Source organism: Buceros rhinoceros, unplaced genomic scaffold (genome assembly GCF_000710305.1).
Source record: "Buceros rhinoceros silvestris isolate BGI_N320 unplaced genomic scaffold, ASM71030v1 scaffold15382, whole genome shotgun sequence".
Lineage (NCBI taxonomy): Eukaryota > Metazoa > Chordata > Aves > Bucerotiformes > Bucerotidae > Buceros > Buceros rhinoceros.
The window spans coordinates 2,646-14,543 of record NW_010397276.1 but is presented as its reverse complement, the minus strand read 5'-3'; the positions used below and the strand labels follow the sequence as shown (position 1 = coordinate 14,543).

General features: G+C 41.7%; 1 protein-coding gene across 1 annotated transcript in view; it reads right to left on the bottom strand.

Moving 5' to 3' along the window:
- Positions 1-352: 352 nt before the first annotated feature.
- The window catches only part of HHAT (hedgehog acyltransferase), a 13,229-nt gene continuing 1,683 nt past the window's right edge, over positions 353-11,898 (bottom strand). Inside the window, exons 3-5 of the mRNA XM_010146195.1 lie at positions 11,388-11,600; positions 9,767-9,938; positions 353-507 (exon numbers count right to left, since the gene is read on the bottom strand). Coding sequence (XP_010144497.1) covers positions 353-507; positions 9,767-9,938; positions 11,388-11,600 — 540 coding nt within the window. The remainder of the gene's footprint in view (positions 508-9,766; positions 9,939-11,387; positions 11,601-11,898) is intronic.

The window sequence follows — 11,898 nt, the reverse complement described above, 5'->3', positions numbered from 1 at the left end:
GGTGATTAATCAATAATTTCTTTTCCTTCTCTGGAAAAATATCTAGGCAAAATGTGGCTTTTAGACCATTTCATAGATATCTGGAAAAAATAATTCAAGTTAGTGAAGCTAAGTAGCCTGTGCCTATTTCTAATAATAAAGAGGATGAAAATGCTGAAAGGGATGTTTGTCCCTACCCTCTGCAGCCTGAAGAAAGTAACCAAACTGAAGTTCATTCAGAAAGTGCTAGAGGTGAGTCACAAGGATGCGAGAAAGCATGAAGACACGAAAGCAAACACATGGCCATGAACATACATATGCATGTTCTTAGACGCTGTCATGTATCAGTGACAAACTGAGGAGGAATCGTGACTCACCTCCACATTTTAGTGAAACTGTGCATCCGGCTCACACAACTAGGCAGAGCTGGAGGTTTGAGTCCATCCATTCGAAGGAGAAGGGCAGGAACACCATACAGAACAAGGTATTTCACATAAAAAAATAGTACTTGAGCTAAAGCCAGGCCACCTAGAAGAAAAAAAATAAGTCTTTAAAAAAAAAAAATACACCTTAAACAAGTCCTGAAATGCTTTTAGAACCTGTTAATACTGATTACTTCCAAACAGCCATTATTCAAAAAACTAAAGCAAGCATCATCAGTCGATGGGGTATACAAGATCTATCTAAATCTGCAACAGTTAGGGGACACAAGCACGTGCAAATATGGCTTTAGATGCACACACACACAAAACAGTACCATCATTCCAACATGAAGGCGTAAGCAAGCCTCTTCAAAGTGCAACTACAGAATCTTTGGACTACAGGTATTGATTGCTATGAAAACCAAACACTGACTTATACCAAATTAAAAATCAGAACATACCGATATTGGTGACAAACGTTTACCACACAGGGACAATAAATTTTATCTATGCAAAAAACCTAATGAGCCACTCTTCACTCGTTCCTCCAGAATAGGTATAAATAATGGTTATCTTGGCAGCTCCACAAACACCCCACATACTGTCAAACTCTGTGTCCTGCTGCAGCTGAGGCACAGAAGACGAACTCCACTTGGCACAACGCTTAAGGCATACCTCAGCTTTTAAACCCACAGGACAAGGCCTCCTTGAGGTGCTTTAGCTTCTTGATATCCAAAGAAGAAATTTCAGCAGTGTGTTTGCTCACAGCTTAACCCCAGGGTATGGCACAAAACACAGCACTTGCACAAGTGTGAGATGAAAGTCAAACTGGCTTTTCTCAGAGTTACTACTCACGCAAGGAACAATCTTGGAGTAACTTATAAATAAAGCAAGATGATTCATTAATATCCTGAATGTTTTCTGCTGAATAAAATGGTACTTGACCAATAAACGTAAGAAAAAAAGGAATAAAAAGCAGAGGCTAACACCTTTATAGAAACAAGTGAGAGGTCACTCCTAAAGGCTCCACTGACCTTGGTGAACTCTTCCATCTGACTGACCATTGACATAAGTAAAATCTAACCCCAAAGGAAGAAAAGTTCTTATTTGGGAGAGTAAAAAAATCCCAGAATTATAGAATGTAATCGTTACATCTCCTTCCTTCCCAGTGTTTGGCTTTCCTTCACCAATATTAACTAACTCATGATTTGACTAGAGGAGTTTAGATTGTTAACATAACTTTAAATCCTTCCAGCAGACTTTACTTGGAGGCAAGAGTTTTCCATCTGACCCCAGCAGTACAAGTCCAGAAGCATCTAAACAGTTTGCTTTTTTTTTTTTAGCAAAACATCCCTGTTGAATTCTAAAGAGTAGACTATGGCTAACAATCAGAATTTAAACACTAAAAATTCTAATATGTAACAATCTAGGGTGACATTCCGGCTTTAACTGTAAATTGCCAAACTCCTGCTGGCCAACATACGGCCAGCATTTTGCTGCTCCAGTCCAACGTTTAGTTTTAATATCATGATCCACATGCACGATATAAGAAACAGTTGCGCCTCACAAGACAACAACTGATGTTAGAACAAGACACCTAGAAATGAAGCTTCAGGGAAGCAGTCATCTAGTATTCGATAACATTCTTCCCCAGGGGAAAACAAACTATCCACAGCAGTTCGGATAGTAGCCAATTAGCTACACATTAGATTACTGCTAAATCATCTATACAGCCAACTTGCTGCTTTAATTCCCATCTCATTTAGTTTCGCACTTCTTTCCTCACAAATTTCATTGGAGAGCTGAATGCTGACACCCACACAAACCGATTATGAAGATAACAGCTGTCTGTGCACTGGTAAAACTCAATCCTTTGGCTGTGCATGATGGAAAGAGATTGAGACTCAGACTACCACTCCCTTCAAACCCATAAACAGATACACTCGATTTTAACAACGAGAGATTCTGAAAATATGCAAGTTTCAGGGATAAAAACCAGCATTGTCACCATCTCTAATAACACACACCTGAGTCATCATGACTTAACTAGCAGACAGCTCAACAGCACTGGGACCTTAAAAAAAGCAGAGGTCACATCGCCAACTGTTACCTGGCATACACTACCTACCACACGTGCTAATTCTAAGACATAACCAGCAGTGTCAAGGTCTCCATCAAAACACAAAGTTCTCACTGGTCTTCAGCTCATCCCAGCTGTGGGAGAGTTCTGGCCACATGTGGAAAACTAAGGGCAATGTTCACAGCCACGCAACATCTGGGCTGCATCGGCAGCAGGCTCAGGCTTTAAACCATCTGGCGTACCGAGACATTCCGGCTGCTTTGCATTTGCTCCGCTGCAGCACAAAGCAGCCAGAAGTGCAGGGCTTCACTTGATTTAAAAACATCAAATAAAAAAAAATTAAGAGCAACGCTAAAATTACTCAAATTCATTCACAATATCACATCATTTGTTCTCCTAGTGTTCAATTTAAAGCTTAAAAAGAGCACTCGCATGAGCGCTACCTTGAATTGCAAACAAGCTGTACCAAGTGTATATTAAAGACACCTGAGGGAAAAAAGTATTGCAAAAATGCTCTCTTTTTCCAAGAATAAACTCAGGCAATTCAGAGTCAAGGTGTTTTTTTAAAAAAAACTGAAGCAAGCCAAGGGATAAAACAAGTCTCAAGTTAAAGTACCCGCACAATCTTACACCCATGCACTTCAGTCAAGCTGTCTGAAGTCCTAGACTGACTTACACAGAAATTCATATTTTCAATTTATCACCTCATAATCTTTAAAACATTAAGTGTTCCTATGCTTTAAAAATGCATTTATAGACCTTCAAATATTTACCTTTCTTAAATTTACTGCATTTCATAAGTTTCACAGAGCTTTATTTCAAGGATAAATATAATTTAGAACATCCACAGAAGTTGTTTGATTTTTTAGTTTGCATATTCTCAAAACTCTGATTTTTTTTTTATAACAGAAGTTACCAAACAGAACATTTTCATAAGTAAGTAGAAAGTTTTAGAACCATGCATTAAAAAGCACACTTGGATTTTTTCTGTCCACAAACCATCACCAAAACTCATGGTCAAGAATTTAACTTAGGTGATTCTTTTATGAGCACAACAGCACAAATTTACCCTTTTCGTAGCTACGTTGACCTTATGTCATTAATGATTGTAGATGCTTGTTTCTGTCAAGTACCAGGACAGGTTCAACTAGGAAACTCCTATCAGAGGTAAATATGCTGTCATATTTCACAAGAGTTACTGACACGTGGCACAAGTCTAATAGGAAACAAAACAGCTCCGAATTTGGGGCCGTATCAAGGTATCAGGTTTTAGGGGTTCATTTGCCCCTTCTCTTATTCTTCACATGCCTCCTCTCCTACAGAAAAAAAAATTTAAAGAGTCTTCATGAAAGAAGCTGGCTCTGCACTGGAACAGTGAGGCTACAGATGCACCTCAGCAATAATGCCAACACTCGTAAGATGCACCAGGAGCTTCCAGCTCCATTAATCAATCAGTAAGAGCACAATTATTGACAGGCTTTACACACTAGGCCACAGCACACTCTCCTCCTGACAAGAGCCCTAAGACTGGATCTGCTATGACCCTCTCAGTTTGGTATGACCACAGCAGAAGGCTACACCTCATTCTTGGGTGAAGCACCCTAATTTCACTACTTGGACAGAAAACAATGCAGTTAACAACGCTCATGTTGCTCAGCAGTGTTTCAAAGCACTGTCAAGCAGCAGTGAAAGAGTGGTTCTGGCTCAAAGTCAAAAAGGAATGAGAAAAGAAAAATGTACTACAGGGACTTGCACAGCATGGCTTCACATCCCAGCAGCACGAAAGGAGGAAGAAAAATCCTAAAACACATGATGGCAGAAAAGTACATATCGCTGTGTTGGCCCTGGAGCGGTTCTGTTTCGCCAGGGTGGACATATGGATCCCAAAGTGAAGTTACTTAAGACTAATCAGAGCTTCCCAGGGACTCATGGTCAAGGCACAGATAGGTCTTCCAGGTTAAAGAAAGCCAGAAGTTTTTTCAAGGATACACATGCCTTAAAGCCACCTACCTTGAACAGTTGGCTGGAATAATTTTCTTCATATTAGCTAGTAAGGGTCTGTGTTTTGGATTTGTACTGGAAACAGTGTTGATAACACTGGGATATCTTCCTTACTGCTGAGCAGCACTTACATAGCCCTTTTCTGCTCCTGACTCCACCAGCAAGTAGGCTGGGAGTGCACAAGCAGCTGGGAAGGGACACAGCCAGGACAACTGAGCCCAGCTGACCGAAGAGATATTCCATACAAAGCTGAGTGAAGAAGGAAGGAGAGGGAAACTTCGGAGTGATGGCATTTGTCTTCCCAAGACGGAGCCCAGCTTTCCTGGAAATGTCTGAACACCTGCCTGCCCATGGGAAGTGCTGAATTAATTCCTTGTTTTGCTCCGTTTGCACACACAGCTTTTGCTTTGCCTATTAAACTGTCTTTATCTCAACCCACAAATTTCCTCAGTGTTATGCTTCCGATTCCCCCAGTGGGATGGGGGAGAGCATGAGCAGCTGTGTGGAGCTCAGTTGCAGCTGGGTTAAGCCACACCACAGGAGTAAAAGAAGTCATTATAAAAGTAGAGTTAATCACCAATACTATCTGGAAGTTCAGCTGCAGGAAAGCTTATAAAAAAACAACTTGACTTCCTACACACACTTCTTTCTATAAGAGTGAACTATCCAGTGCTTCAGAGAACAAAGTCTTACTAAGCTTCCTGACTGATATTTTTATTTCTGTTTTTGAACCAACATCAAGATGCCAAATATTTTAATCAAATTTGTTATCATTACCTTCAGGATGGAAAAAATCTCAGATTATTCTGCAATTATTTCATTACCATTTAGAGGGATGCACAGACACCCTCATTTCAGTAGCAACACTCTGCACACCTCTTAAATTGAACTCAGAAATCCATTTCCTGTCTATGGGTTTAGGAGACAAAACGGCAACGCATCAAAACCAGCACCCTACCTCAGTTACACACACCGCTCAGAAGGTCTCACTTTCTATGAGGAATTTATGTAACTTTTATATCATAACATCGTTAACAAATCAAAACACGAGATCACCAATTACAGATAAAACCAGGTGGCTCCACCTTTGAACAGATCATATCCCAGATTGACTTACATGCCGCTCCCATGAAAACAAATTCCCTTTTGGAGTACTAGAGCCTGGTTAATAATTAAACCAATGATAGCTGATTGACTCTGACTTGTCCATGCTTCACCAAAACAAACAACAGCACATGGATAAGACCAATGCATTAAACTCACAGCTCACTCAGTGTTGTGTCACACAGGCACACACCTCAGGTGCACATCTCTACATAGGACACACACCTCTGGCAAAGCACATACAAAGATTTAGTCAAATCCCCTTTCAATTACAGTATCTGTTAGTATCCTGGATTAATCCACTGCAACAACTGTAGCAGACAACACATTTTCATGCAGAACACTGGCTTGCATCATTCCCTGTACCTTGTGAGACTGATACGAAGCTCTGTTCAGATGAGCAAATGGTGCTGAATCATCAGGTCAAACACGAAGCCTCAAAGAAAATATAGGCAGTGGTTTTTTTTAACCACTGCAATCAGATTTAACACACAAATGAAGTAACAGCACTCCACATCCATTCCAGTTTCTCCATAACAGAACACACCCCACCAGAGCGAATTTTACCATTGATATTCTGTGTCATCATAATGAAGAAAAATAAGTGACTTATTTCAGTTTAAGATTTTCAACTAGTGCTGTAGAGCTCCCTGTGACTATACGTCAGTGAATTTACCACTCCACTACAAAAGTTTGAGGACCTTGTGGAAAGGTTCACCAACCTACCTGACCTTTATTTTTTATTTCTTTCCCCAGACTCCATTACAGATCACATCCAAACACTACTCACTAGAGCAGATGCACCTTTGATCTGCCCCAGTACGGCTGGTGTTCTGGAATGCTGCCACTATCCACCGGGAGACTGGAATCCATAGTGGCTTTTATCATCAGTGCCTGCAAATCTTCATTTTACAGCGTAAAATGTAAGAGCAGCAAATTAATCCAAATTAACTTTAAAAACTTAAGAAATTATCAGTGAATCATCAGTGAATGAATGAATGATCAGTGTTTCCATTGCCATGGAACACAGGCCTTCCTGCTGTGTCATTAATTCTGAAAGCACCCACCTCTTTCAGTCTGACCGATGTGACCAGAACGAGAGGCAGCATTGACCCAAAAACATGAAATTGCTACCAACACAGCATTTGGAGCTCGAAGTTAAATTAGCACAAATGCCCTGACGTTGTTCAACATGCCAACAGCTAACTATTCATAGACACAAACATTTGTGAATAGACGCACACATTTGCGACTTCTAGAAAATGTTCTCATTCCTAGGATCAAAAAATAACAGCACTGTGCTGCCCAGCTGACACCTTCAAACCAATCCTGCCTTCAAACACGAACATCCCTCCTACAAACTGAAGGGCTATACACATACGGCACACAGGTACAGAGTTAAAAACAGACACCTTGGATGCAGTCCCATTGTACTCTTCATTCTGCTCCTGAGGCGGGACCTAGTGGGTGGTTACTGGAAAACCACACTGCTGGCAAGCACTTGGCTTTTCACGTAATTCCTACAACAGAAGATCAGCATTGCTGAGAAGGATTTGAAGCCAAGGTTTGCTGGGAGGACAGGGGTGTCAGGATAGGCAGTTCTGAGAAATGAGCCATTCAGAGGTCAGCAGCAAAGCCTAGCCCTTGAGCAACCCTGAGTACTGCCTTGTCAGGTGTCATCATGCCTGGTGGGTCTTGGAGAGCAGCAATGTCTTCTGCTGGGTGAGTGGGGTGTCACTGGAGCCCAGTGCAGGCCAGTACAAGAGTCACTGAGGACACGAGCGCAAAATTTCCCATGGATCTTGTGTCCTGTATCTCACCCTATCTGCAGGATACGGCCAAATGCCTTCTCCAACACCCATTTGGGCTTTGGCCTCCAGTACCACAGCCGCAGCTTCCTGTGACGTACGCATGCGAGTTTAACAAAAGTACATGCAAAACTCTACAGAAAACATGAGGAAGAGTATCTGGTAGAAGAAATTCTGACATCTGTGGCATGTGGGGACTGTTGTATTGAGCAGGGGAGGGGACACCCTGAAAACAGATCTGTAACACTCCTCTGTTATATTTAGTCCACGGAAGATATGGATGCAACCAGCTTTTTCCTCACATTAAGGACCAACATTCAGCTGAAAATCTTCACCATGCATGTCTAGCTGAAGAGCTTAAATAGCGATTGTCCATTTACTCTTTTTGTAGAGAAGTTACTCTTAATTTAAGGAAAGCTGTGGTCCTTCAGAGGACCCTCCAGCTAGGACTCGAACCACTTTTCATTAAAACCCCTCCAAAATCCAGGAACCATAGCGCAACAAGACCCTACTCATTAAAGGGCTCATGCAGAGGGTTCAACTTACGCTTTCAGAACAGGCCAGGACTACGTACGTCCATAGCTCGTTGATCCACTGGGCAGGCACATAAGCAGCCTTTACTGGCAGCTGCCAGGCACAAGTTAGGAAGCATAGGGACAAGAGTAATCCAGGAAACAGAGGTCATGGGGAGAGAACTGAACTACACATATGCTGTCTTTAGTCTTCTGCTCACAATTCCCAATGCTTACGCAGTTAATGACCTTGAAACTTGCCAGTGACAAACTTCCACCTCAAAATCTCATTTATAGTGTATTTTAAGCTCCTGCTTTCATTACTACAAAAGACAAAGCTCAACAAGAGCAGGGTTACACTCCTAAAGGCAGGGTCTCCACAGGGAACTTGGTTCAATTCAAATGATTGTATTTTAATCAGGCAGCTTTACAGTCCAAACTTGCTTTAACTCTTCCATCACCTGTTGCTTTGAGACATTTTAGCCTTTTCTAATCATCTCTTCAAAATGCATTTTAATTTTTAGGATATAACCCTTGATTTTGTCAAATATACAACCTACTTTGGTATTTACCTGGAAAGCAACTTTTTTCCATCCCTCTTTTTTAAAATCAACACTGGTAGTTTTGAAGGGAGGGAGATATCCATCAGTAAAAACCAAAGCCAGAATATTTCATCTAATTCTGTAGCCTCGGCCACCTTATCCAGCAGCCAGCTTGCCAGACACATAGACAACGCCAGGCACAAAGAGATTCCAGTCACCAATGACTTGACATTTAGAACAGGAGATGAAAACTCGGAATCTACTTTCTGCGCCCCCTCACTCATTCACTGTTTAGAATGAACAATGGAGACAAACCTCTCACTCTCTGCTCTCCATCTGCTCTTGCTCTTTTTAAGATATAAAAACTATATATTGAAATAAATATTGTGTGTATATTGACATATACAGAGACAGAGCGCATACATTGCCCTCTGCTGATCGGAGTCCAATACACAAGTGTCCTCCAACACACATGCTGCTCAGAATACATGATCTCCAACGAACACTTGACAGGACGATACCAGTGCATGTATCGATTCCTGTTACTTGCTGGTACACTAAGAGACACCACCTTCAATTCAGCCATCACCAAGGCTTTTGCAGAACCCAGTTTTAAGGCCAGGGATTTCTCTGCTTTTGTTTTTCCTACCTGGTGATACACACAGCAGGACTGGGGAAAAGAACACCACACAACACCAGTTGCTTATGGTTAGCCTACATCTACCTACACACCAACACCCAAAGCTTGTACCATTTTATGCTATATTCACCAGCACTCTTCCACCCCCACCCCCAGTTAGGCATTTTAATGCAATATCAGGGAGCTGGGAGAGGGCAGAAGAGAAGTCAAGCAGAAGAACAGAGCTGAGAGGCACTGCCTGCCTCTTTCAGGCCACCTTGTTCACAATTCCTTTCCTCCGCTCTTTTCATTAGTACTGCCGTCTTACCTTTCAACACAAATACAAACCAGAAACAAACACAGAAGGAGATCAATTAGTTCTTAACATCACCTCTCCTCCACCCCACACTAAAATTTAAGCGTCCATGCCTATAACTGGGCAAGGAAAAAAAACTTTTGACACAGCTTTAGGCTGGAAAAAATACAGAATATTTTTTAATCTAGGAAGCAATTCAGCAAGTACAAGTGTAAGCTGCTTAGAGGCTCTACATGTTATATTAAGTCTGTAGACCACCCTTGTGACAGCAACTGGCCATGATGTTCTATTCCTAAGTACCTATAGATGGACATAAAAGTAGTAGACTGGGGTTCTTGGGGTGTGAGGAGAAGGAAGATTTCTGCTACTGTTTCTATACTCACCCAAGGCCCAAAATGATGCAGCTTCCAAAGGTGGGGCACTGCTGTAGAGAGCGTGGATATACATGAGGTGGATCATCAGCTCAGCCAGGCACCACCAAAAGAAAATACGAATTATGCCCATGATTAAGATGCTGAGGTTGGTCTTCAGACTGAAAGCTTCTTGTCTCCTCATCTAAAGAATCCAAAGAGGTTATGTGGCACATAACTGACTGACAAAAAACATCCTGTGAAGTAGATCAACTTGAAGAGGAAAGTTTGTCTTAGAGCTGGTATCCAGGACACTGGATAATTCCCAACACTACACACGTCCAATTCCCAACGCTACACTCAAAACTGTCGAGGCTTTGCATTGCTATAATAGTATGTGATTTTTTCAGAGTTACGTGCAAAATAGCTTTAGACACCCAAACAATATTTAATCTCCAAGGAAACTAAGTAAAAACTGAAGTCCTTCAAATCCCTAGTAAGGAGGGCAAATATTACAGAATCAGTTATAAATGCTTTTACTGAAGTCAAAGCACGCATGAATGATAAGCCCTTTTCTGCAGGTTCCCCCTGCCCCCCAAAGTACCTCATGAAGGGAAAAATATTTATTTCAAAAGGGAACAGAGATCAAAGTCTGATAGAGAAGATTGATCATCAAGCTTTCAAAAACTATTCTGCTTTCTTTCCACCTTCTCTAACATTTGAGTCTAATCAAGCTCTCCACCTAGGAGAGATAAAGACCTATTTTGCCTAAACATATTTTCAGTGTTAGTTACCAGCCTTATGTAAGATCAGAATTATGCCATGGCTGGCATACAAGCATGAACCCAAGTTCTGGTTTCTAACTATGGCCTTCCCTTTTGCATGCAGCATATTTCAATGCTTTCAGAGAAAATGATGATGGATACAGACTAATGTTAGGAACACCTTCTGAAGTTTTGTCAGTATCAGTTTTTGTCAGGCAGTTAACAAGAAAATGAGTAGAAACTCAGGCTTATCTGTAAACTACATTATGAAATACACCATTAAAAGAGCATCTCAAGAAAAACTGAGTGAAACTGTCCACCTAACATTTTCCCATGACTGGTATTAAAATCTCTCAAGATGAGAAAAAAAAAAATCAACCTATCATGCTTTAATCTATTCCTCAAAGTACAGGGCCTGTGTCTAGATTTTGCAGCTAAAAAGGTATCACCATCCACTACAATACAGTGGACTTCCAGAACATAAAGGGCACCTACAGGAAAGAGGGGGAAGGACTCTACCAGGCAGTGTAATGATAGGACAAAGGGTAACTCTTAAACTGAGAGACTGTAGATTCAGAGTGGATATCGAGAAGAAATTCTTTACTGAGAGGATAGCAAGACACTGCAACAGGCTGAAGCTGTGGTGGAACCCAGAGAAGTAGTGGGTGTCCCATCCCTGGAAGTGTTCAAGGCCAGGTTGGACAGGGCTTTAAGCAACCTGGTCTAGTGGAAGATGTCCCTGCCTACGGCAGGAGATTTGCACTAAGTGATCCTCAAAGCCCCTTTCAACCTAAACCATTCTGTGATTCAATAGTTATTCACCCAGTTCACCTGATGCATAGACACACTGAAAACCTGTAACTGTGCAATCTAAAAAAACCCACTGTTACCTGCTTACTGAATTCATCAAAATTCATAAGGGGTCCATTGTGGAACATGGGATAATAAAACACATATGCCAGCATCCACAGGAAGGAGTGGGATGACTTCTGGGCAGGTCCATGCCAGCAGTACTCCAGGCTGAAGCTCGTGTAGAAGAGGCAGCGGACAGACACAGTGAAGAGCAGCAGGTAATACTCATTTTCGGTGTCATACCACTTTCTCTGCAAGACAAAACAAAGCCAGATGATGATGGTGCAATGCTGTGTTTTCGGCATGGCTGGACAGCGATGGCCACCCAGGTCCTAACTTTCAGGGTCACCAGCAGCAAGAAGCAACTAAAGCAAACAACAGCTGGAACGAGCATCTGAAGTGAACAGCACTAAACACCAGAACAACAAGCAGTGGCTGTTTATGGAGACAAGGCCTCCATAGCTACTGCAACCAGCACAGAGACAACAGCCCGATTTCAGAAACATATTAGGTTGCAAAGAACTATGACAGCAGGAGAGCTTTTCTTAC